We start from the raw sequence: 24,430 nt of genomic DNA on the forward strand, positions 1-24,430 counted from the left end.
AGTCGGAGTAGACAGAGAACCCACGCAAACATTTCAGTAATGACTCTCACACACATCACCACACTCTGGTTTTTCTTCATGCACACTTCCTATAATTTATAATCTCTTTCTGCTATTTGCACATTTTTTTACTGTAAATTTCTAAGTAAAATCTGTAAATTTTGTATAACCTGTAAATTGTAAATACTGTAAAACCACTGTCATTTAATGGTCGGGCATTGCATTGCACAGCTACAAGCATTTCACCTCATGTCATACTGTGTGTGGTTGTGTGTGTGACAAATAAAATTTGAATAATGTTTCATGTTTGTTGTTTTACGTGATTCAGATGTGGTCATATGACTGTGTTTTATTAATGCCTTTGAAAGACACTTTAAATATACTTTACTTATTTAATCACTCTTGCAAAAATGTTTCAGATTTAATTTACTGACATAATTTCTTAATATTCTGTATCTGTTAAATTAAGAGTGTGTCCAAGGAGCCGCAGGCCTCAGTTTGTCCAAATTGGCCAATCAAATTATTGAACATCTCTAAGACTTTCTCTGGTCCTTAAATAACATCCTCGGCCAGTCAACATCTTTAACAACATTGAAAGTGTTTAAAAATCCTTCTACAGTCATTTTCTGTCCCAGTTTAACGACTTTTCATGCTTATTGAAAGTTGAGATGACTGAAAGCTGCAGGGACTGAGCCTGCTTTTCACCATCTGCTGCATCAGCGAAAATTAAACCAGTGCATGTAGCCACCTTAGTACCATTAGATTTACGAGAAACTCTTCATTTGTTTTTTATTTCAGTTTGGATTTTCTGATTTATTCAAAAATGTTTCAGATAAAAGGAAGTTGGAGATTGGTTTGATTTGTTTATTTTATGAGGCCATGACGGAAACCTCGCAGGGTAAAACAAAAGTCTGCATGAAGAAATCATCGCAGAAGGTGCTCTGGAATCTGATAAATAAGAATACTTTGGAGGGGATCTTATTCTAATCAATTATAAATTGATACATACATAAAGGACAAACGGGCTTGAAGGAATACCCTGAGTGTATTCATGTGTTCACGGATGGTGCTAAAAGTCCAGATACTGGAAGTACAGGGTTTGGAAAAGCAGTTCCGTCAAAGAATATTGAAATAAACAGGCGCACTTCGGATGGACTGGCAGTGTACACGGTTGAAATGGTAGCAATTGTGGTAGCATTGAAATGGGTAGAGTGTTCAAAAATCAGGCAGGTGGTAGTATGTTCTGACTCGGCAGCTGTTCTTTCAAGTCTACAATCATTTTGTTCGAAGACAAGGCAGGGCATGCTGTATGCTATTCTGGAGACTATAAGCAGAATAAGGTGTTGTGGTGGCAACATTCACTTTCTTTGGGTGCCAGCTCATGTAGGCATCAGTGGAAATGAAAAGGTGGATAGGTTGGCAAAAGGAGCGTTGACTAAAAATAGGACTGAGATGGAAATTACAAGCAGCGGATCTGAAGCAAAAGGTATTGTTTGGAGGCAGGTTGTTCAGGAGTGGCAGAAGCGGTGGGATTCAGGGAGTAAGGGCAGGCAATTGTATCATCTTAAGAAGGAGGTGGCAGAGAGTAGGTTGTATAGGGGTAATAGGAGAGATGAGGTGGTCATTACCAGGCTTAGACTGGGACATTGTGCATTAAATAAAACACTACAGATGATAGGAGAACATGAGACGGGGCTTTGTGGAGTGCGCCAGGAGGAGGAGGAGACAGTAGAGCATGTAATACTGCGGTGCAAGGGCTATGATGTGGAGAGGACAGTTCTGCAGAATAGATTGAAGGAGCGGGGAATTGGGGGATTTAATCTGAAGAGTGTGTTGGAGGGTAGTAGGGCACAGGTGAGGGAACTGGTGGGGTTTCTGAAGGATATAGGTGTTTATGAACGAGTGTAGTTTTTTTTTTTTTTTTGGATACAAATTGTAAACTCACCGTCTGACCCAGACGGTGAGTTTAAACAGTAGGAGGCGGTAATGCTCCTTTACGTTGGTTGCCAACCGCCGTTAAACACAAAGAAGAAGAAGAAGAAGAAGGACAAACGGGGATTTTTCCGACAGCAGCAGAAGCAGTAGTTGAAGTTTCGTCCTCCTGGCAGTAGGTGGCGGTAAAAGGTCCCGCGGTCAGTTGGAGCGCAGAGCAGCGGAGGGAGCCCGAAGTTCGGCTGTGATTGTTTCACTTTCCGCTGAAAATATCCGAAGAAAGTTCTTCGGACGGCCGCGTCAGATGATCCGCTTTAACCCTGAAAAGGAGCGCTAACAGCGGGACCCTCCGGTGAGCTTGGCGGTGTTGGTTGATTAGCCGGCTAACCCCGCTACTAACTTAGCTTAGCCTAGCCTCCTCGCCGTCTCGGGGCTCTGGCGCTGCCGCAGACCCTTGCCCACCTCCCGCTACACCCTTCAGTGAACACGGACATCCGCCTGACATGGGTCCACCTGGCTGGGGACCTCCACCTCCTGGGGGCTGGGGCCCTCCACCGCCTGGTGGATGGCCTCCGCCGCCCGATGACTGGGACCTGATAGGCCCTCCGCCGCCCGGAGGATGGGGTCCGAGAGGACCTCCGCCGCCTGGAGGATGGGGGCCGAGAGGGCCTCCTCCTCATGGTGCATGGGACCCCACAGGACCGCCGCCCCCGGACTGGGATCCAAGGGGACCGCTGCCCCCGGACTGGGATCCAAGGGGACCGCCACATCCGGACTGGGGTCCAAGAGGACCGCCACTCCCAGACTGGCACGGCCGAGGACCCCCACCCCCTGACTGGGATCCACGGGGACCTCCTCCCCCTGGCTGGGGACCGGAGGACTGGGACTGGGACCGTCGTGCTGATTACTGGCGACACCCAGAGGCTGACTGGAGGGGACACGACCGGCCTCTCCCTCCGCCAGGATGGGGTCATCCTGGCTGGGATCCGGAGGGCCCTCCTGAACCATGGGGCCCCGAGCCCGTCCCTCCTGCACCCATACCCTCTGTCGCCCCCCCTGTGGTTCCCCCTGTGGTCCCAGCTGTGCCTACGGTTGGGATGCCTCCCCCGGACCCCGCAGCCTTTGTACCCGCAAGCTGCATGCCTCCCTTTGGATACCCACCAGCCTACCCTCCGCCCGGCTGGACAGGAGAGGTGAGAGCTCAGCAGAGTCCACACGAACACTGCCTCAGTCACAGATATCGATCACTGATTATTGATTATTGTGTGTTAGCTGTGATAAAAGCGCAGTTTATGTCAGAATAAGTGAATGTTTTTGTCTGGTTTCAGCCTGTGGTGGAAGAGCCCATGCCCAACCCTCCGCCTGACCAGCCCGAGTGGGTGAGTCCTGATCCCCGAGGACAGAGCCGTGCTCTAACCTGCAGCTGTGTGACAGATGTTGGTGATACAGTGATGGCTGTTGAACCTTCGCCAGATGTTCCTTGCTCGTTGTCTCAGAGCGTGTCACAAACTGCAGAACACCTTGAAAATATTCAGATGTCACTAAAATGTAAAAGTGTGCAGGATGTGACTGAACGCGCTCAGTAAAGACTCCTGCTGGTTTCTTTTTTTTCTTTGTTAGATCAAAGCTCTGATTTCAGCTCCGGCTACGGAGTCAACATCATCTGAGGCCAAAAAGCCCACTGAGGACCCGGCTGTGGCCAAAAAAATGCCTGCTGCTGAGCCCGCCCCCACCGCCGCTGCTGCTCCCACCGCCCCCACCACTCCTGCCCCGAAACCTAAACCTGAGGTCAGCACAATCAGTAAAGCTCTGGGGCTGCTGGGAAAACGCACATTTGAAAAGTAAGTACAGTTGGCAAAAATCTCTCCCACCAGACTCCATTCACATAAACTCTAATTTTACCTCAGGGCATTGGAGCTGCTGCTGAACAGCTGCCTGTGAGCTGGCGGCTGTGTTTGTGTGACTCACACAGGTACTGCACTCCCCTTTAAAGGGACAGTTCACCTAAAATCAAAAGCAGACTGCGGCCAGCTCGGCGGTGGAGACATCCGTCTCTCTCAGTATAGTGGGACTAACCCTGCTCACGTGGCGGTGCTCAGACTACCAACAAATGCATCAAATTATTCTATTTATTTAATAAATGATGTATTTATGCTGACACCTGTGGGGCATCTGTAGAACCAGCAGGCAGCAGTTATGTGTGAGACGCGTCAGCTGAGTCGAAGCTTTCATTCCAGTTTAGAAATGAAAGTTCCCACGTGGAACGCCGGCTCGTGGAGCAGTGAGCGGTGTGTTTGTGGATTCAGATTCAGTCACGTTAGTGTGGAGGTCGGCTCGTTTCAGCAGCTTTGATCTCTGTACCCTCCCTTTAACACCTGTGCTGTAAATGTGACATCACTTCCTGTAGCTGCTGTTTAAACTGCTCTCTGTCTGCAGGCCTCCTCCAGGCAGGTCCACAGGGATCATCTCCTTCATCGGGGTGAGAATTCCGTCTGACCCTCACCTGTTTACCCGCTCACCTGTTTACCCGCTCACCTGTTTACCCGCTCACCTGTTTACCCGCTCACCTGTTTACCCCCTCACCTGTTAAAAGTATTATAGAATATATAGTGCAACCTTTCGCATACATTTGTAATCTGTCCTTTCAAACTGGTGTATTTCCCTCACAAATGAAAATAGCAAAAGTTATTCCAATCCATAAAAACGGAGAGAGAAGTCAGTTTACCAATTATAGGCCAATATCACTGCTCCCACAGTTCTCAAAAATTTTAGAAAAGTTATTTGTTAATAGACTTGATAAATATATTGAGAAGCATAATCTCCTAAGTGATAACCAATATGGCTTTAGAGTGAAAAGGTCCACTTCGATGGCAGTGATGGAACTTGTAGAAGGGATATCTAATGCTATAGATAATAAGGAATATACTGTTGGTGTTTTTATAGACTTAAAAAAGGCATTTGATACGATTGATCATTCTATATTAATGAATAAACTAGAGAGATATGGCATAAGAGGGTTAGCATACAAGTGGATGAAAAGTTACCTGGATGACAGATATCAATATGTCGAATTCAATAATGTAAAATCTAAGCAGTTGAAGGTAACTTGTGGTGTTCCTCAGGGCTCTGTGCTGGGCCCTAAATTATTTATATTATACATAAATGACATATGTAGCATTTCCAAACTGTTAAAATGTGTATTGTTTGCTGATGATACCACTCTGTATTGCTCAGGTAAAAACCTAGAACAGCTTCTGACTACAGCGGAAAAGGAGTTAAATATATTAAAAAACTGGTTTGATGTAAATAAGTTATCATTAAATATAAAGAAAACAAAGTTGATTATTTTTGGCACTAGACAAATGAAAAATGTATCTAAAATCAGGGTTAATGGAATTGAAATTGAAAGAGTGTACGAAAATAAATTTCTTGGAGTGATAATTGATGATAAGCTGAGTTGGAAGTCTCATATAAACCATGTGAAAACAAAAATGTCAAAAACCATTGCTATTCTCTATAAAACAAAGCATGTCCTGAACAAAAAATCATTATACACACTCTATTGTACTCTGTTGCTTCCATATATGACTTACTGTCTGGAGATATGGGGTAATGCATATAAAACGAACACTCTTCCTATTTTCAAGTTGCAAAAAAGAGCTATAAGAATTATAAACCAATCAAACTATATAGAACCAACTAACATTTTGTTTATTAATCTGAATACCCTGAAATTTTATAATTTAGTTGAATATAAAATGGCACAGATAATGTATAAAGCACAAAATAACTTGCTTTGCCCCAGTACTCAGAAGCTGTTCAAAGTCAGAGAGAGTCAATATGACTTAAGGGGAACAGATTTCTTTAAAAAAAACAAGATAAGGACAAATATAAAGCAGAGATGTGTTTCTGTTAGAGGAGTTAACCTGTGGAATAGTTATGACAGTGATTTAAAAAGGTGTAGTTCATTTTCCTTGTTTAAAAATATGTTTAAAAATAGAGTATTAGAAAAATATATATATCAAGAATGAAAAGAGCAGAAAAAAAACAAAAACAAAAAACAAAAAAACCTCTTGATTCTTTTGCTTTGATGTAGTTACTTACTAAGGTGGAAAGTTTTCTGTTTTTTTGTTTTTTTCTTGTTTGTTTGTTTGTTTGTTTTGTTTTTGCTTTGTTGCAAAAAACAAAACAAACAAACAAACCAATCACAGCAGATGGCCCCGCCCCTCCCTGAGCCTGGTTCTGCCGGAGGTTTCTTCCTGTTAAAAGGGAGTTTTTCCTTCCCACTGTCGCCAAAGTGCTTGCTCATAGGGGGTCATATGATTGTTGGGCTTTTCTCTGTATCTATGAAGCGCCTTGAGGCGACATTTGTTGTGATTTGGCGCTATATAAATGAAATTGAATTGAATTGAATTGAATTTTATTATTTGCTTCGAGCCCTGTGTACAGGAGCTGCATGCTAAAAGATCTTTTGTTAAAAGGGTTGGCGTAATAAGCAAATGCTTCAGCCAATACCTTTTGATTAGCCTTGTCTCATGCTTTCTTGCTTTGTGGTAAATCTTTGTTCTGTCTTCACTGAGATATTTGAATGCTAATCAGTCAATAAAAACATTACATTACCTGTTTACCCGCTCACCTGTTTACTCGCTCACCTGTTTACCCCCTCACCTGTTCACGCGCTCACCTGTTTACCTCCTCACCTGTTTACCTCCTCACCTGTTTACCCGCTCACCTGTTTACCTCCTCACCTGTTTACCTCCTCACCTGTTTACCCGCTCACCTGTTTACCCGCTCACCTGTTCACGCGCTCACCTGTTTACCTCCTCACCTGTTTACCCCCTCACCTGTTTACCCCCTCACCTGTTCACGCGCTCACCTGTTTACCTCATCACCTGTTCGCACGCTCACCTGTTTACCTCCTCACCTGTTTACCTCCTCATCTGTTTACCCGCTCACCTGTTTACCCGCTCACCTGTTCACCCGCTCACCTGTTTATCCCCTCACCTGTTCACGCACTCACCTGTTTGAATCTTTGTCATTTTCTGTGTTTGACCTGCAGCCAACGTTCGGTTACATCATGCGTGAAGACCTGGAGAAGTTCAACTTCAGCTTCGACGCCTTCTTTGGAAATCCTAAAGCCATGACGGCCGGGGTCAGAGTTCACTTCACTGCCTGCAAGGAGAAGGTGAGGCGCCGGCTCGCCGCCTGTTAGTCACGCGACGTGGATGAGTTCTCTCTGTAAACCTGGTCTTCTGTCACTTCCTGTTTCTGAGCAGAACAGCTCGATAGCGACCGACGTGAAGGTGGCGCCGGGCGGGACCGAGAACCTGGACCCTGAGATCTACGAGGCCGTTGTCTGTCAGCCAATCGTGGAGCCTCAGGTGAGTTCGAGAACCCGCGCTGCTTTGTTTAGTTATTGCATTATTGAAAGCTTTTTCCTCGGGGCTGGACGTATTGTTTCTGAGGGAGACCTGATCCATCCTGGTGGCTCTCCCTCTCTGAGCTCCTCCCCCCTGACGGTGTCTGTTTTAGTTCACCTCCACAGACCTCCACCGCTGGTAAAGGTGGAGGTCTAGCCTCGGTTATTAAACATCAAGTGCGGCCTCTGCCCTCCCCTACCCCAGTTTTGAAGTTCAACCTTTGGAGCTGGCTGCCCCCCCCGACAATATGTTTGGTCTACCGACCACCGAAACACAATAAGACTTTTATTGCTGACTTTTAGGATCTTAAGCTCTGACTGTGCTCTTATCATTGGTGATTTTAATACTCGTATCTGCTGCAAGGATGATCCGCTCGCCAAGGATTTTCTCGCTCTTATTGACTCTTTTAGCCTGTTTCAGTGGGTAAATGAACCCACCCATAATAAAGGCCTTGATTTGGGTCTTTCGTGTGGCCTGGATGTTTGTATTAAGAACATTGACATACTGGGATTTCGGACCATTTCCCAGTTATGTTTGAAGGTGACCTATGCAAATCAAAGCTACACTATGACGGCCCCGACGCCTGGTGCGTATAATCAACCCGATACCGTGGCTAACTTCTCTGCAGCATCTGTAACTGACTGTTCTGTATCTCTTACGACTGTGTTTATGCTAATTCTCTGATACCTACATGCTCTCATATCCTTGAGGCTGTTGCTGTTAAGGTGAAACGTCCCAGAACTCACTCTCAAATTAATGACAGTACACATGCCTTATGTCGTGCTTTTCGCCAAGCCGAGAGGGGATGGAAGAAAGACAGGCTCCAAGTTTCCTTTGACATACTACGTATGAGACATTATTGCTACCAGTACTCACAACCCCTGAATGTTATTTAAAATCTTTAATTCAGTGGTAAATCCTTGTCCCAAAGTGCCGTGGGCGTCCCCCAACTCTCTGTTGTGTTTTTAGTTTATTCAGATTCAGGTTTTATTGAGTAAGACCAGAAAACTGTAACAAAGAGATTAAATGATTAAACGTTTTAGCTCCTTTTTAAAGCCTTTTCATGTCTCTGTTTCTACTTCCTCTCCTCCACGTTTCCACGTGCCGTTGCCGTGCAGCCCGGCGAGCGTCAGTACCCAGGTCAGGTGTACGTGACCATCGGGCCCGTGAGGAGGAACCTGCCATTCGACAGGAAGGACAGCACGGTGACGCTGCTGAAGAACGACCAGGTGCTCATCAACCTGCTGACCGACATCATCACAGAGAAGACCAGAGCCACCAACATCAAGCCCAAAATCCCGGCGACCTTCAGCCACACCAAGGAGATCAGAGAGAAGGTCAGGCCAATCCTCCTGGCGGTGCTCGTGCGGTGAAACCTGTCTATCCTCAAACGAGAAATGTCTGATTGCTCACGTTCTCGCTTCTCTGTTTGATGGTTTTACTCTTTCCGCTCGTCTGCGGGCGGCAGGGCGTCATCGTCAGCCTGAAGGAGACAGAAGGCGTCATCAAGAGGCAGGACGACACGGAGCTCGCCTTTGAAACCAAAGAGAACTTCAGCGACGTCGAGTTCACGCAGGAGGACATCAATGAGGAGGTGGAGTTTACCATCATCCAGGTGAGGCCGTTAGCTGAGAGTGGCCGCCGGCGCCATTGACCGGACTGTTTAAAACATTTCTCTGCTCTTACCGTCAGCTGAGAGCGGGAAAACGAGCCGTCAGGATTCAGCGGGTGAAGGAGCCCCTCCTCCTGGCCCTTTGCACCGCCACTGCTGCTGCCGGCGGCGACGAGGAGGATAAGACAGAAAACAGCAAAGACTGCTTCACCAAGCCAATCAGAACCAGGACCAAGCAGGAGATCGGACCCAACATGGTGCTGGACACGGAGCTGTACGAGGGCATCGTCAGCCAGACGATCATCGAACCCAAGGTGACCCTGAACTCAAACGTTAACCGTTAAAATGAGACAGACGGGAGACCAAGGAGACGCTAACTAATGTCTTATTGTTATTGACGGAGCCCCGCAGGGGACATGGGAGAAAAAGAATTAAGACGGACTTTTGCAAGATCTCGCAAAAGTACTTAGTTGTAATGTTTCTCTTTCTGGGTCACAAAATACACTTTTAAGAGGCGTGAATGTAGTTGTGTAAACGTCAGATACCTGCTCGGTTTACAAGACATCACATATTTGCAAAAGTGCTCCGACGTTTTCGGAGATCTGACACCCACTAGCTCGAAGCTAACGGGAGGTCGAGACCTACTACAGCCGGGAGGAACACCGCTTTCCTGGCACATCGTGCCTCGACCTCCCGGTCGGCTTTGAGCTGGCGGCCTCTGAAGAATGCGGCTAAAACTTTTGCGAGATCTCGCAAAACAAACTCGGGATCTCGCAAAAGTCGGTCTTAATTTTTTTTCTTCTCCCATGTCCCCTGCGGGGCTCCGTACTAATTGACTTCAAACAGTGTTAAATGAAAACTATTAACATCTTCACTCGGCAACATCCAATCAGAGTCCCAGAATCTCACTGTGGAGCCAAACTCTTGCTCCGCCCCCTCAGACAGTCTGTTAGTACAGTGACCTCATTAAAACAGCTCCAACAGCACAAACACGCCCCACAGGTTCAGTTCAGGTGAAGCATCCACCTGTCGGTCAAACAGGCCACGCCCCTAATCATGCAAAACTGTAAGACTTGACCCACTTTAAACAGGTGAGCTATAGAAGCGTTACACAGGAGCAGACTTTAAGCCAGGCTGTTCACATGTTTATTTAATAAGCTCCTCTCCCACACCTCCAGTCCGGCACGCCTGGTTACCCGGGCCAGGTCCACGCCAACATCGGCACCGTCAGGACCAACGTGACCTTCGACGATCGAGACTGTGGCGTCACGCTTCTGAAGAACGACCACGTGCTGATCAACCTGCTGATCGACACAGTGACGAGGAAGAGGAGAGCGGCCAACATCAAACCCAAAGTCCCGTTCACCTTCAAATACACCAAAGAGGAGCGAGAGCTGGTAACGCAGCACGCACACTGATGACCCGCCTCCTCCGTTCTGCTTCTGGTCTCTCAAGAGCCGCTGTCTTTCAGGGCATCATCACCTCGCTGGGGCCAGAGGTCGGCGTCCTAAAGTCGGAGAAGCACGGCGAGCTTCCCTTTGACGTTTGCGAGAACTTCAGCGATACAGAGTTCAACGGTGACGACGTCCAGAAAGAGGTGGAGTTCACGACCGTCCAGGTGAGTGCGCAAACCAAACGGGAGCGAGCTGCAGAGAGGGGGCGGGTTTGATCCATTGCTTTGTCTCCACAGGTGAAATCGAACACAAGGGCCATCAGGCTGAGGAGGACGAAGAAGATCGAGGACCCGATCCTATACGAGCAGAAGAAACGGGATGAAGAGGAGAGGAAGAAAGAGGAGGAACAAAGGAAGAAGAGGAAGGAGGAAAAGAGCAAGAAGAGAGAGGAGGAGGAGAGGGAGCTGGAGCGGAAGAAGAAGGAGGAGGTGGCTGCAGCGCTGGCAGCTGCCAAAGACAAGGTGAGGAAAGAGTCGCTCGGGTTGTTCGAGGCGCCGAGTTCAGGCTGCGATGTCACGTTTCGCAGCTCTTTTATAGCAAAGTCTCACAAAAGTGTCTGGATCTTTTAGAGGGCGCCCCACGCCACCAGCTCAACAATAATATCATTAGCATTGCAAAGTGGGCGGGTCCTGAGCATTCAAGCCACTAATGGTTGTTGAATGAAATCAGGAGTCATGACTCACCAATCAGAGCTTCTTATTGTTGTGCATTAAACTGTTTTTTTTGACTGTGTCCGTTTATCTTCACAAAAACATCACGAGCCACAAATATAAAACTGTTTCTGAGCGCTCGCTGTCCTGCTGACATTCTGCAGTGGACGCCGCTCGGCTTCACAATGCGAGACCCCGACACGCTGGACGACATCAGCAAGGAGCGATTTGAAGGCACCATCCTCAAATCAATTCCCAGACACCCTCCCAAGACAATAAAGAAGGAGCTCGAGGAGAAAGAGGAGGCGACTGAGGAGGAGCAAGGAGCTGCCGATGCTGGACAGGTACAACTTCAAAAGCTCTGATTTCCCTGAAAAACGAAAAGAAAACACTCAGTTTGTTGTTTTCTTTCAGGTGCAAATAAAAGTGGAGAAAATGGAGGAGGGAGAGAAGGGAGAGGTGCAGGGAGGACAGGAGGTAACGGTGAAGAAGGAGAAGACATGTGAGGAGGTAACGAAGGAAAAGCCTCCTGAAGCTGAAGTCAAAACCAAACCGGACGTAGAGGTGGGCCGGCTGGTGATGACCATCGACGGCCAACAGAAACAGCTGACCTTTGGCCCCAAAGACCTCCTGACCACTGCCACCATGCTCGATGGTGACAAGGTGAGGATGCTGGACTTTCTTCTTCTATGTTTCAGACCAGTCAAATAAGGTCTGTGTTCAGCATCTGCAGAACGTTTGCTTCTTTTGAACCTGATCCTGAACTGTGTCTCGCCTGCACAGGTGCGCTTTAACATCGCAACCCATCGGGAGACCAAAGAGGAGCGGGCGACTTGCGTGGAAATTCTCCACGACTCCTTCGAAGAATCTACTGAACAGCGTCAGCACGTAAGACTTGACGTCCGTTACTCCCAGCCTCAGAGTCAAAAACAGAACAAGGCCTCCTTTTGGTTCTCAGGGTCTGAGTCCAGGTCTGCTTTTCCAACCAGGGCATCGTGATCGAGTTCTTGGAGGACTCCGGGCTCATCAAGTGCCCTCAGAACCCCCAGCTCTACTTCCACATGTCCGAGGTGATCGAGAAGAAGAAGCTGGAGTTGAACGAGAAGGTTGAGTTTAGCATCGTCCTGGTGAGTCCCCTTGCTGGGTTCTCGGGGTAGAGGGAAAGGTTACCGGATGTCAGGTAAACTCTAGAGGAGGGTCCAAACATTTCTAAATGAACTATCACAAGGTGATCTGTGGAGGTCACACAAGAAGCACACGAACTGCTCTTAATTCAATTCAATTTTATTTATATAGCGCCAAATCACAACAAAAGTCGCCTCAAGGCGCTTCCAGTTGGCTGCCTTTCCGGTGAATCCCTCATCTCACGGACAGACTCCGCCTCCAGCTGGTCTAGGCTCTTCCTGGAAAGCCTCCGTGGTGTGCCGAGTAGAACGAGGACTACTAGCTGCAGAGGAGGTGGAGTTTATCCAACCAGTGGATCAGGGATCCACTTGAGAGGCAGCTAAATGATGTTCTGGAACAACTCGTTAAACTGCTGGCAGAGAAACAAGACAGGAAGTGCTGAGGCTTTCTGGTTGGTAGCAACCAAACTTTTAAAATGAAATGAGGGGAATGTCTTCAAGAACATCTTGTTTTCATCTGTTTAGTCCAGTCTCTGAGTTTTCCTCTGCAGACCTCTCTGTTTTTTCTCTTGATGTTGGTGTTAGATTTAACACTTCAAGCTTAAACGTGAGGAAATCACACGTTTGGACGCGCCTGATGACGTTTCCGATTAAAATGATGTCTGTCATTTCTTTCAAGCATGAAACAGCAGACGGGGGAGTCCAGGCCATCAGGATAAAACGTTACACAGAGAGCGTTTTCCTCCCAGTGAGGAAACTTGGTGGTGTCGGTGCAAACAAAGGAAAGGTGAGGATGACCTGATTCATGTTTACATTAGTCCAGTGTGGAGGTGCATGGTGAGCAAACTCTCACTAGTTCTGTTGGTAATTTATGCCATCGTTTTTATGGAGTCTTCCAAATCTTTTGCGAAGAATGCAAAATCATCATCATTCTAATGAATTTGTCACAACTCTTTTTTGGCAGATGACCATCAAGCTGACAAAAGCTACCGGAGAGTAAGTTATACATTCAAAATGTTACCACTCTTCATGTAAATACATTTGGCTCTGAATAAATGCCATATTTCTTTTTGTATCTCGGAAAAGTTGTAAAACTTATTAAGAACAACCTCCCCGTAACTTTCTCAGGAAGGAAAAACCAGAGGCAGAGAAGCTGAAGGCAGTGGTGAAAAATCTCAGAGCACAGGACAGTAAGACTAACAAGAAGGATTACAGCGCCACGAGGCGTAGATACAGCAGGAGTCAGAGCAGGAGTCGGAGTAGAAGTCCCCCCAGAGACCAATTTGGACGTATCAAAAAGAGACGCAGCTCCAGCGCCGACCGTGAACACCGAAGCAGCAGGCACAGGCGAAGCCGAGAGAGATTACACAAGTGCACCCGAAGCCGCTCCAAGAGCAGGAGTCGCAGCCGGAGCAAGAGCTCCAGCAGGAGCCGAAGCAGGAGCAGGGAGAGGAGCAAAGACCGGGCCAGCAAGAGAAGGAGTAAAACAAACAGAGACCATGAAGAAAGTCACAAGAAGAGGAGGGAACTGAGCCCTCCTCCCAGGCGAGGTGGAATTGTGGATGACGAGCTGGCGAGGAAGAAGCGGGAACTGGAGGAGCTGAATGAAATGATCGCCTACAAAAAGTCGCTGGTGGACATTGACCCAAGAGGACTCGAGCCTGGACAGAGGACCTGCATTGACTACGACCACGGTAGGATCGCCGTTCCCCTCGCCGAGTACAAACCGGTCCGTTCCATCTTAAAGAAACGACCAGATGGACCAGAATATCTCCACCGTCCTCCTTACGACGATGTTTATTATGACCGCCCATATAGTGCTTACCAAGACAGGTGCTACAGCGACCCCTACGGGGACTCGTATGCCACTCGGCCACACACACATCCGTATGGTGACCGTCCATATAGTGACCGCTCTTACGAAAGTCACCTCTATAGTGAATCTCCCTATGGTGGCCCGCAATCTACCAGCCGCCGCTACACTGATCGATACGATGTTTATGATGAACCCTACGATGATCGCTACTATGACCCGGCGTATGTGGACCGACCTTACGATCCATATCCCCCAGACAAACGAAGCCACTCTCCAGAACCTCGTGGCCCCTCGCCCCCTTCTCACGCTGGCAAAGCTCACACAGCTTCGACTCACCCGCCTTTGTCCCATAGTGCTGCCACATCCTCATGCCAGACCTCATTCAGACCCCCTTCGCCCATAGACTCACCTCCTAGAAGCCCCTCTCCCAAACTAAAGGAGAAGAAGTCACGCTTGTCTCCTCCAACTGAGAAACCACCCCTGGACCGTTTCCTTGATATGCTTAACCGAAAGGTGGATGCTGAAAAGAATTTGGGACCAGTTCATGTTAATGATGACCTTCTGCCTCATGAGCGGGCTCTTCAGGATGGTAAGGGTTTCTCTCGAATTGTGGGGCTGGCTCAAGAGCCACCAAGCATTAGTCTAGCCCAAGAAGGGCAGAAGAGACCACCGAGCCCTAAACGTTCCTCTGTTGAGAAAACAAATGAGGATCCAAAGACAGAACCCTATGACAAGATCCAGAGTCTACTTCGTACTATTGGCTTGAAGCTGAGTACAGGAGAGGTCTCTAAACTAGCCAGCCAAGCCCAGGAGAAAGTCTTTAGCCCGAGATCTTCCACAGAGAGAGCGACTTCATCGGCTCCACGGGAAGAACTGCGGACAACCAGAACCGGTTCCCTGGAATCGGATCGCATCCATTCCCCCTCGCCTGTCAGATCCTCCAGTTTGGAGCCGCTCGGCAGACAGAAAACTAACGTGTCTGAATATGAAGAGTTCCTGGACCAGCAAGAGTTAGAAGCATTTAAGAAGGCACAACAGCTACAGAGTCTTACCAAAACGATGGGGAGCACAGCCACCACCACTCCTTCTCCAAAACCCCCTCCTGGGCCTCCACCTGCTCACTACCGACATCCAACACCACCATTCAACTGGCCACTTGGCGTCACCGCTGAGATTTTGCCAACGCAGACGTCCACATCCAGCATGGTCACTCAAACTCCTCCTGCAGCTGGTACACAATTCCAAACACTGGGACAACCTCCTGGACCTCCACCTGGACCTCCTCCACGGCGGCCAGGACAGCCTCCTCCGGGACCGCCTCCTGGACCTCCACCACGACGTCATCCTGGACAGCCTCCTTTCTCTCCACCCTCCAATCAATCAGTCTTGCCTTTTATTGAAGTGCCAGACACAGCACCGCCCCTTGGGACCACCAGTCCTACGCAACCTTTAACCACTACTGTGGTACTACCACCGTCATCAACACTGACATCTTCAAGTCCTGCAAGCACTGACCACTCTGCTATCTCTACAACAGTGGCGAGATGCCTGAAGGTCATTGAGACCGTGAAATCTCTAGCTGTTCAGTCACCAGCCAAACCAGTCAAATCTGTCCAGTTCAGTTTACCCACAGAGCCCCCATTAGTAGAGACAGAAGATGACATAAAGCTCAAGCAGAAGGAGAAGGTAGGGTTCAGCACTACTAGACTATCAGATATTTTACTGCACGAGAGATAAAACAAATGTACTGCAGAACATCTGTTTTTTGGATTGGTTCTTTCCTTAGATCGTATGTTTCCGGATAACTTGTGCACTTGAGAGTTAGAAACCCAGGAAATGTTAAAAGAATGATAAGATCAACTGCATCATGGTGGAAGTCTTGACACAAGGTATTTATATTCATGTTGCAGCTGGATTTGTACAACCAGAGACTTTTGGAAAAGAGAGAACAGGAGTTCAAGGAGATGCTAGCCCGTAAGAAGCAAGGGGAGACCAGTAAGGATGGCTTGCTGATCTCGTCAGGTATCAGAACCTCTGTTTTTACAATAAGATATTTCATCCTAACTAGAAACCTTTTACTTGCAGGTATTTGAATGACAAATATATTTTCCACTGAATACAATGTATATTATTTTTCATGGTTTCTTTTTATTTCACTTGACAGGTACTTTGAGTATTCAAAAAACAAAAAAACAAAAGCAGGTTTTAGTGAGAAGCCCAGCCACGTGGTAAAACATTCAGAAGATAACATCAAGGAAGTATTGCTTTGCTTTCTCTGAAATTGAAAACATGTAACTACCCAAGCCTAGTCAGCCAGGTATGCCCTATTGGAGAGAGACCTATCTATTGCTAAGATACATTCACGTCTCTTCACCTAGGTGGCCCTGCCATCTTATAGATTCCTACACAGTAGAGTCAGATATATATGTATATGTGTATATACCACCCCAGCTCTGACACCATTAACTCCTCTAAAAGGCATCATAGACATTGCAATGCTACAATTGTGTGTTCTTCTGCTCCCGTTTACTGAGTCTGGTGGTTCATCCAATGATCGAGAGAAGCCACCAGCTGCGATCTGAATTCCACAAAATAATGCATTTGGTCTCTTCCATTGGAATATAGACTTTGTTTTGAGTGTAATTACACTGTATGACCAAACATTCAGTACCAGTCCAGAACCTGACGGTTTTTAGCATCAACCCACAGTGATAACTAGACAGGTAGGCAGAGTGATCATGTTTTGGAAAGCTAGCACCATATTCAGCTTAGATTTACTTGCACTCAGTGGTCATTCATGCCTACATGTAATTACATGTAAGGTATATTCTTTTGCTAAATGGTATTTGCTGACTGCTTGTATGCTGGTTCTCTGGGTCGTCCTAAATAAAGGTCTATAATAATTTTGGATGAAGGATCACATCTCCAATCCAAAGAGGGAATTCCATGAGACAGTAAAGACAAATCCTGATTTGAGCCCCAAAGAGCCAGTAGATCCTGTGTCGGGCCTCTCAGCCTCAACACAGTACCAGATACTGAGAGGTGTACTGACATTGTGACCACTGAGTGTAAACACTGAACAGCTAGTATAATATCCCATTTCTAAGCTTTGAATGGTTTTATGTTTTTCCTGATACCTGCTTTCATTTAATAAACTCAGTACGTTGATTCAGCTCACCAGGAGGAAGACCATGATAAAGACCATCCCAAAATTCATAGATTGACTCATTCCTATCTATATTTGGTTGGTTGCTCTGTCTTATCAAAATCTTGGGTAGCTACTATTCTTATCTTTATTTAGTCTAAAATTCAAGGTTAAGTAGTCCAGGTCTCAGTCTTATCAGAACTGCCTAGATCCAAGATCTAGGGTTGTATCATAATGAGGGAGCGTCAGTTCAGGAATAAGTTCAGCGTACATGAATTAGTGTTGAACAAAAGTGATCCAGCCCCGTACTCTGAGCCCCGTCTGCCCAAATGCATGCGATGCTAAGAGGTTGTCTAGAGCTGTCATTTTGTGTGTAGTTAGCCGTTATACAGCTAACGTTAGGTATATATCAGCCATCTATGCATGTTACTGATATATACTGTCCGAGATTAAGGATGTCAAAACGGACATTTGACTGAAGTGAGAAAATGTTTTTCTGCAGATAGTGTTAGAAACTATGTCAGCTGTAGCTCATTAACGATGACAGTACCTTAAACACAGCAGAGCTCAGACTGTGTCCATTTTCGCATTGGAAGTATTTTGGAAATGCTAAGCTACAGGTTCTTATGAACTCTGCTCTCTTAAGCCAAAATGTCTCGCGGTCACGAATGCTTTGCCATCTTTTAATGAGCGTTTGTTCCATCTTGAAACAGCTTCTTTTCTGATTGTTTTAAGCGGTAAATATAATTTGGTTGATTATTGCTAACAAGTCCACTTTTCTAGGCATTTAGTCTTTAGTTTTTACATAATTGTTTGCACAAGATTTTTTTGTGTTTTATTTGAAGTTCTTGAGTCCAGTCCTAATGAAATACTCAGGGTAAGTCAAGTTTGCTCATTTCCATTTGCATCGAACTGAAAAGTGTGCAGAAGAAGATCCAGGAGACTACTCGTAATCCGGGCACCAACAAGTAAAGCCTTCCTTATTCATTTACAGTAAAAGGAACTCGGGAATAGTTATTTTTACCAGCCAGGTTTAATACTTAACTGGAAGAGCTCCTGAATCAGGAAAGCTTCCTTGAGAAGGTTGTTTAATTCCACCGCAGGTAAAAATGTTTGGTTATCTAATATTTTATAACTAATTTGGTATCTAATGAGAGATAAGAGAGGTTACTCATTAAGGATATGACTTTTGTTCCAGAGTAGACTTGTTTGGACTGCTAACTACATTATTTCACATCTGCTTGATTTCAATCTTAGATACAAGATTTTGTGTTTTATAGGCTTCTTTGAATGTCACAAAAGAGTAGCAAGTATGATGAAGAGCATTGTGTCCAGATAAATTTGTCCTATTTCATTTGGAAAATTTACTCCAGCTATATAATGTCTGTATTAATCTCATTAGATTACCCATCTTGTTACCATAGGCTTCATTACGCAGGTGTCATTAGCTTGAAGTGGACCTATTCTGCTAATTTCCAGCTCTGTATTTGTATCCTGTGACTAAGTCTTTATACTCGCCTGAAGAGTTCCTGCCTCTTGAAGGCCACCTTATATAAAAGCCACTTTGTCCTGATTGGCTGTCTCCTGAAAGAAGACAAAACATAAAGTGACGGTTCAGTCAGAGTTTTTGGATGACTTTTAGTTAGACTTATAACATTATGTGAAAGTTAGTCACATTTAATAAGAACATCAGTTATATATTCCAATATGGAGTAGCAGAATGGGTCCACTGCCCTCAGTACAAATATCGCTTCTGATCATAGAATACTTTTAAAACTTGTTTAAGGCAGCATAGTATTGTGTTTCAGTTTAAGAGATTTAAATCATCCTTTATATAAAATGTGCAAAGTTTTTGTTTTGGGGTTTTTTTTGGGAGGGGGGTTGTTTAACTTAATCACATGGTTGGGATTGTACCTGTTGTTCTGTGACACTGGCCTCAGCTAGAGATCACCGTTTCTTTGGTAGAGCATCAGTATCATGTAGCACAATCTGATACTGTTATGTTTGAATGTAAAATTAGATTTCAAGAGTTGTAAAACCAATATTTTAAGCCATCCAGCTTTTGCTATATGATAGGGACGTTTTACTTTTCTTGCTTGTCTTACCGGTAATACCAATGTTAGCTCAGAAAGCTAACAGAGAACTCCTTTTGAAGCTGGGACTGACGCACTGCTGATAATCCTGCCTGATGGTCGTATAGATATCTTTATCCGCACCTTTTGGGTTCTGTATTTATTTTCTGTGCCACAAACATGGCCGTGTCACAGGAAGTGGTTGAACTTCAAACCTTTGGACTTCCATCTTCCAAACGGCAGTAGGTCGTCTGTCACAGCTCACACTTTGACGCATTTACATCCAGTGTGACTCCACACACAACAGGTCTCATCTCTGCCTTTAAACATGTGCTCAGGTAACTTCTATTCACGTTGCAGACCTGTGAGGTTTCACAGGTTGGACTTCCAGTTTAGATGTCAGTGAAATAATGAGGTCCAATATGGAATTGGGAAATGGAAATGGAAATAAAATCTCTCAAATAATCCATCAACAGGGCATAATGTGAACAGAGGGTTATACTAGATAGGCCTACGCCTTGCACTTTCTAAAGATCTGATCCACACTTAAATGACTCTTTCTTTGGATCCACCCCCTCACTAACTTCATCTTTGTAGTTTGAAGGTACTCTCAATGACTAAATCCCACACTCTAGTCAAGCTGTTAAATATCCACTAGTAGTTTCAGTAGTAATGATCAGATGTAAATGCGTGCCCCGATGATACAAAAAAATGGGCCACTTTAAGGCCATTTTGAAGCCTTGGACACTGCCTGCAGATTCAGCCATTAGTGTTCCACGTGGAGAGCAGAAGAACTTCATACTGGCTGAAATGTGATCTCCAATAGAGATTTCAGCTTTGTTTAAACGTGTCACCATTGTTGGTTGGATTGTAAATGATTAAAAGTTTATGGAAAGAGAATTTTTCTCCCAGATATTGTTTCGGTTACCTGGCTATGACTGGACTATGCTATAAGCCCTGAAACACTGGCCGTCACCCCCAATGACAGTCAAGCGAGTGTAGTTGGGGTTCCACATTCCCATTCGTCCGCCCTCGTTGGGCTTTTTTGAGCTTAAGCTCCATTTCCTTTCCCCACATGAAATATTGGTCTCTGAAGCAACCTCGGAGTAAAATGGCCTTAGAATGAAGCTGATAATGAGGTTAAGCAGTATAATTAGTGTTCTTTGTGCATCAGTATTATCTGTAAAAATGAAATGTTTAAGAAATGGGATGTTATTTGGGACTGAGTTATTAGCTAGGGATATAAAAGCTGCTACAGCAACGGTCGCAAACAGCTTTGCATACATTCGATTTTAAAGAGGTTTAAAATAAAAACACCGCAGATTTATTTAATATCTTGATGGCGAAGGTAGGTAATCATTTTGGTCTCTTGATTAATCAGGCTGATAGTTTTGATTGCTGTAATATAGTCAAAAGTACATTTTTAAAATATAAACCTATCAATAAAGTCATGAGTCTGAACATGTAGATACTAATTTATCACAAACCTGTAAACGGTAGGTTTTCTTTTGGCTTAACACTTAACTTTCCTGAAATGGTAATTATCACTTCAGTAATTTATATAGTCACTGATGTATTGAGCTAGAAAGCTTCAGCAAATACGACAAAGAAAAGGTTTAATAATGCACCAAGTAAGCACAATGAAGCAAAATGGAACCTCATCTGCAAATGAAGTTGAGAGGGTGAATATTGCACAGATAATCCTATGTGATGTCACCTGTATTAAGGTTGCTTGTTTCACAAAGGTCGATGGACCTTTAATTCAGCTGTCAGCCGTCACAAATGTCCAAGCACTGCAAATCTCTTCTGGATATTTTAAAATTATAATTTTGCGCTAATTAAAGTTGACCTGATGCTTTGGTCTGAAAGAACTTTGTGAAACCAGCTTGAAGACGGAGTAGTCTTAGCTTTGGGATTTGATGCTAAATGTGATGTGGGTTCAGCTTGTGAAGATGTTCCATAAGGCTCTGGCACTTACAAGTATATCCTGTTGAAATTTCCAGGTAAACAAGTCAGCAGTGAGCCCAGGAACGTTTGGATCGTCGGTCATTCGCTGGTGTATTGGGCCGAGTCGCGTGCCAAGTCTCCGGAGGTAGGTATGCAGCTGGGCATGGACCCCGGCAAGGTGACCGTCTGGTGGAAGGGCACCCAGGGCATGACATGGTCTCAGCTGCTGCCGCAGCTCCACCAGCTGAAGGTCACCTGGCCCAACCCAGATGTCCTTATCCTGCACCTGGGGGGGAATGACCTGAGCACCGACAGCCCCACAGACCTGCTAGCTTCCGTCAAGAAGGACTTGACGTCTATGAGGAGCATCTTCCCACAGTGCGTCCTTGTGTGGTCCAATATCCTCCCTCGAAGGGTGTGGCGCCACTCAGTGGACAGCCACGAGGTCGATTTGGTCCGCACTACGGTAAATCGCCGGATCCAAAATATCATCTCAGAGTTGGGCGGCACCTCTCTGACCCACGATAACATCCGCTGTGGTGCAAACACAGGTCTTTACCGGGTCGATGGTGTCCACCTTTCCCAAAAGGGCATCGATGTTTTCAATTTGAACCTGCAGGACCTCCTGGAGAAGTGGGAGATGGAGGTGAACGCAGCCTCTGAGAAGAGCTGAGAGGTTTCACATTCATTTCTTTCTTTTTTTTTAGGTTTATTTCTGAGGATAGCTAGGCAGTTTTTCACCGACTCTGTAGCTGCACAGACCTCCTGACTAATGAAACTGTTTTAGCTTACTGTGTAGCATATCTCACATCTTATGGTAATAATAAATTCACTGTATTCATGAATGTCAGCTCATTTTCAGCCATTACGACTTAATGTTATGCAGCAGGTATGCAGAGACATTTTTCTCATGCATGGAGCTGTTAAGCCTACATTTGATTTAAGCAAAAAGCATGTTCATGATTTAAACTGCTTTGTGTTTTTGTTCTGAAAATTAAATAAACACTGATTCAGTCTGGTCTTTGTGATACATGTCTCGTCTAAAACGATGATCTGTGAATATGTTGGAGCTGTCAGAAGCTTCAGTGACATCTTCATCTGCAATATTATCAGAGCGGAGGATGGAGAAGAACCATTTTGTCATTAATAATTATTACTCATTGTACCCAATGTAGATGAAGGCCGGCATTCACATCTGGTCTTTGATAACTGAGACAGAAATGAAAGGATGCTGATTGTTTCAGTCAGAGAAGCATTAAAGAAACCTGAATCAGAGTATCTGTCATATAAGTTACTGCTTTGTTCCAAGTGTAAAACAGCTTTTTTTCACCTGTTCTTGTTTTTTTTTCTCTTCAATGTCTTTGTTTAAAGGTCAAAGCTGCTCTGAATCAGGTGACTGTGGGCGGGACTTCCTGTGTGAACGGTTGTGGTTTCAGACAGTGAATTAAACAGAAATTAGTTGTTTTGTTTTGCTTTTTAAAAAAAGGTCCTTTCATCTGGGACGACCTCAGACCTTAAAACAATCAAATCTGTTTAAAAAAATTTTTTTCATGTCATTGTGAGAATTTCAAGCTCAAAGGTCATAGGTCAGAGCAGTGTGACCCTCTGGAGGTGCTGCTGGGCTCCTGATGCATGTTTATTGATAGGTGACCGTAAGTAATGATCATTTATTGGTTAGTGCTTGTGGAGCAAGCTGTGCAACATTTAGGAGCAGGGATCTCCTGTGGAGGTCGAATTCTACATAACACACCTGTGAAAACAGTAAGGTAGGTTAATGTGTGTGTGTTTCCTGTGCAGCCACAGAAGCTCTGAAAAGTGATCGCTTTCATTTAATGAACACACGTCTATCCTTTCATTTCAGCTTCCTGTTCATTCTGATCTATTCATATGTTGAGTTGGAAAGTGAGAGTTTGGTCTTTAAATGTTCTATTTAAGCAGTTTGTAACTGAAGATGGTCTCTTATCACCTGCTCAGGAAAGAGAACAAAGCCAAAAACATATTTATGCACATTGAGAGGTCACTGATACCCAAATAGTCCTTGTTAGAAAAATGAAGCTCAGAATGATTTGATGTTCTTAGGGTTGTGTGTGTTGTGGGTTTGCAGCTTTCTGATGTCTTTGTGTTTGTAAGTTAATGACTGATTAAAAGAATGATACTTTGAGGTCAGGAAACTGGAGAGACGAAGATCTTCATCCCTGAAACTCGAAAGACTCGACTGAGCGCAGTAGATCCAAACTCTCCTTTTCTTAACATCTGAGACGACGGTCGTTAAACTTGTCCCCGCTGTGCGCAGAGTGAATGTGAAGGGACGGCTCGATGACTCCGGTCAGAGTTTAGAGCTCTGATGTTTGAGTCGTAACGTTTCAGACGTGACAGACATGCAGTTTGTTCTGCACTCAAGCTTTCATCTCGTGTGTTACCTGTCTGAGCCGACCAGGTGAGTTTCTGGTTTCTTTGCAGGTTTCGCCCAATAAAGACACTCGAGGTGAGTCGAAGACTCAGCAGGTGAACCGATCTGAGCAGAAACTTTGGACGCTTGCGCTCATCCTCTCCTGTTTCTCCTGGTGGGATTCCTGCCTTCACCTGGATAGAAATGGAGAGGAGGGCACACTCAGACTGTCGCAGAAATCTTCAGGTCTAAGGCTCTTCCACCTCCTGTAGACGTTCATATATATACTCCAGTTCAACCGAAATGAGTTTTAGAAGAAAATAGATCTTCACTCTGCGACCCTCACAAAGGTGCCTGGAGCTCAAGTAAAATCAGAACCTGTTTGAAGGCCACGCGTTCCCACACAGATGCCTACCTGTGATGGATCAGGTGAGCGAAAACTACCTGCTGAGTCAGCATGCATCAGAGCATCCAATAGAAACAGCTGATCAGATGAGCCTTCGTGAAATTCAACCTAAGTTTGAATATTTCATCAAAAAGAAGCTGAAGCAGACAGATGTCTGCAGCCTGAGAAGATGAGCTGAAAGTTTGCTGCTTCCATTGTTTCCCTGAAAACCTTTCAAAATCCCACCACTGCTAATTTTCCAGCTAATTTCCTGCAAATGTGCTTAGTAATTTCCAACAAGTCAGACGTAAATCTCAGGACGTCTCTTGCAGACCTACAGGGGAAAGTGTTGCTGTTATATTTTCAGGTTTCAATCTAGTAAATAAACTGGCTCTGTGATGAAAAACCAGCCGCCAGAGAGACGCTTCGTCCCCCAGGCTTTCATTCTGATGAACACGGTGGAACAACCCACTGTTAGATCATT

General features: G+C 45.3%; 1 protein-coding gene across 2 annotated transcripts; it reads left to right on the top strand.

The window, feature by feature from the left end:
* The first annotated feature begins 2,083 nt into the window (after positions 1–2,083).
* LOC146505973 (uncharacterized) lies at positions 2,084–23,307 on the top strand. Of its 2 annotated transcripts, none has more exons than XM_085181887.1 (21): positions 2,084–3,125; positions 3,261–3,311; positions 3,553–3,773; positions 4,369–4,411; positions 6,992–7,117; positions 7,209–7,313; positions 8,471–8,689; positions 8,821–8,967; positions 9,045–9,278; positions 10,143–10,361; positions 10,436–10,582; positions 10,655–10,879; positions 11,233–11,412; positions 11,483–11,731; positions 11,852–11,956; positions 12,058–12,195; positions 12,872–12,979; positions 13,157–13,188; positions 13,321–15,694; positions 15,919–16,030; positions 16,173–16,337. In XM_085181887.1, exons 1-21 carry the CDS (start codon positions 2,436–2,438, stop codon positions 16,238–16,240), a joined length of 5,793 nt encoding a protein of 1,930 aa, XP_085038013.1. In that variant the 5' UTR covers positions 2,084–2,435; the 3' UTR covers positions 16,241–16,337. The 2 variants fall into 2 exon arrangements, with proteins under 2 accessions (XP_085038013.1, XP_085038012.1); XM_085181886.1 differs by lacking the exon at positions 16,173–16,337 and adding an exon at positions 21,229–23,307 and having other exon boundaries at positions 2,085–3,125.
* Positions 23,308–24,430: the final 1,123 nt, after the last annotated feature.

This window comes from Neolamprologus multifasciatus, chromosome 13, assembly GCF_963576455.1.
Source record: "Neolamprologus multifasciatus chromosome 13, fNeoMul1.2, whole genome shotgun sequence".
Lineage (NCBI taxonomy): Eukaryota > Metazoa > Chordata > Actinopteri > Cichliformes > Cichlidae > Neolamprologus > Neolamprologus multifasciatus.

Coding starts and splice junctions, on each gene's coding strand:
- LOC146505973 (XM_085181886.1), top strand. CDS start 2,436: ATGGGTCCACCTGGCTGGGGACCTCCACCTCCTGGGGGCTGGGGCCCT. Junction 7,118..7,208: donor TCACTGCCTGCAAGGAGAAG/GTGAGGCGCCGG, acceptor GTTTCTGAGCAG/AACAGCTCGATAGCGACCGA. Junction 10,362..10,435: donor CCAAAGAGGAGCGAGAGCTG/GTAACGCAGCAC, acceptor GCTGTCTTTCAG/GGCATCATCACCTCGCTGGG.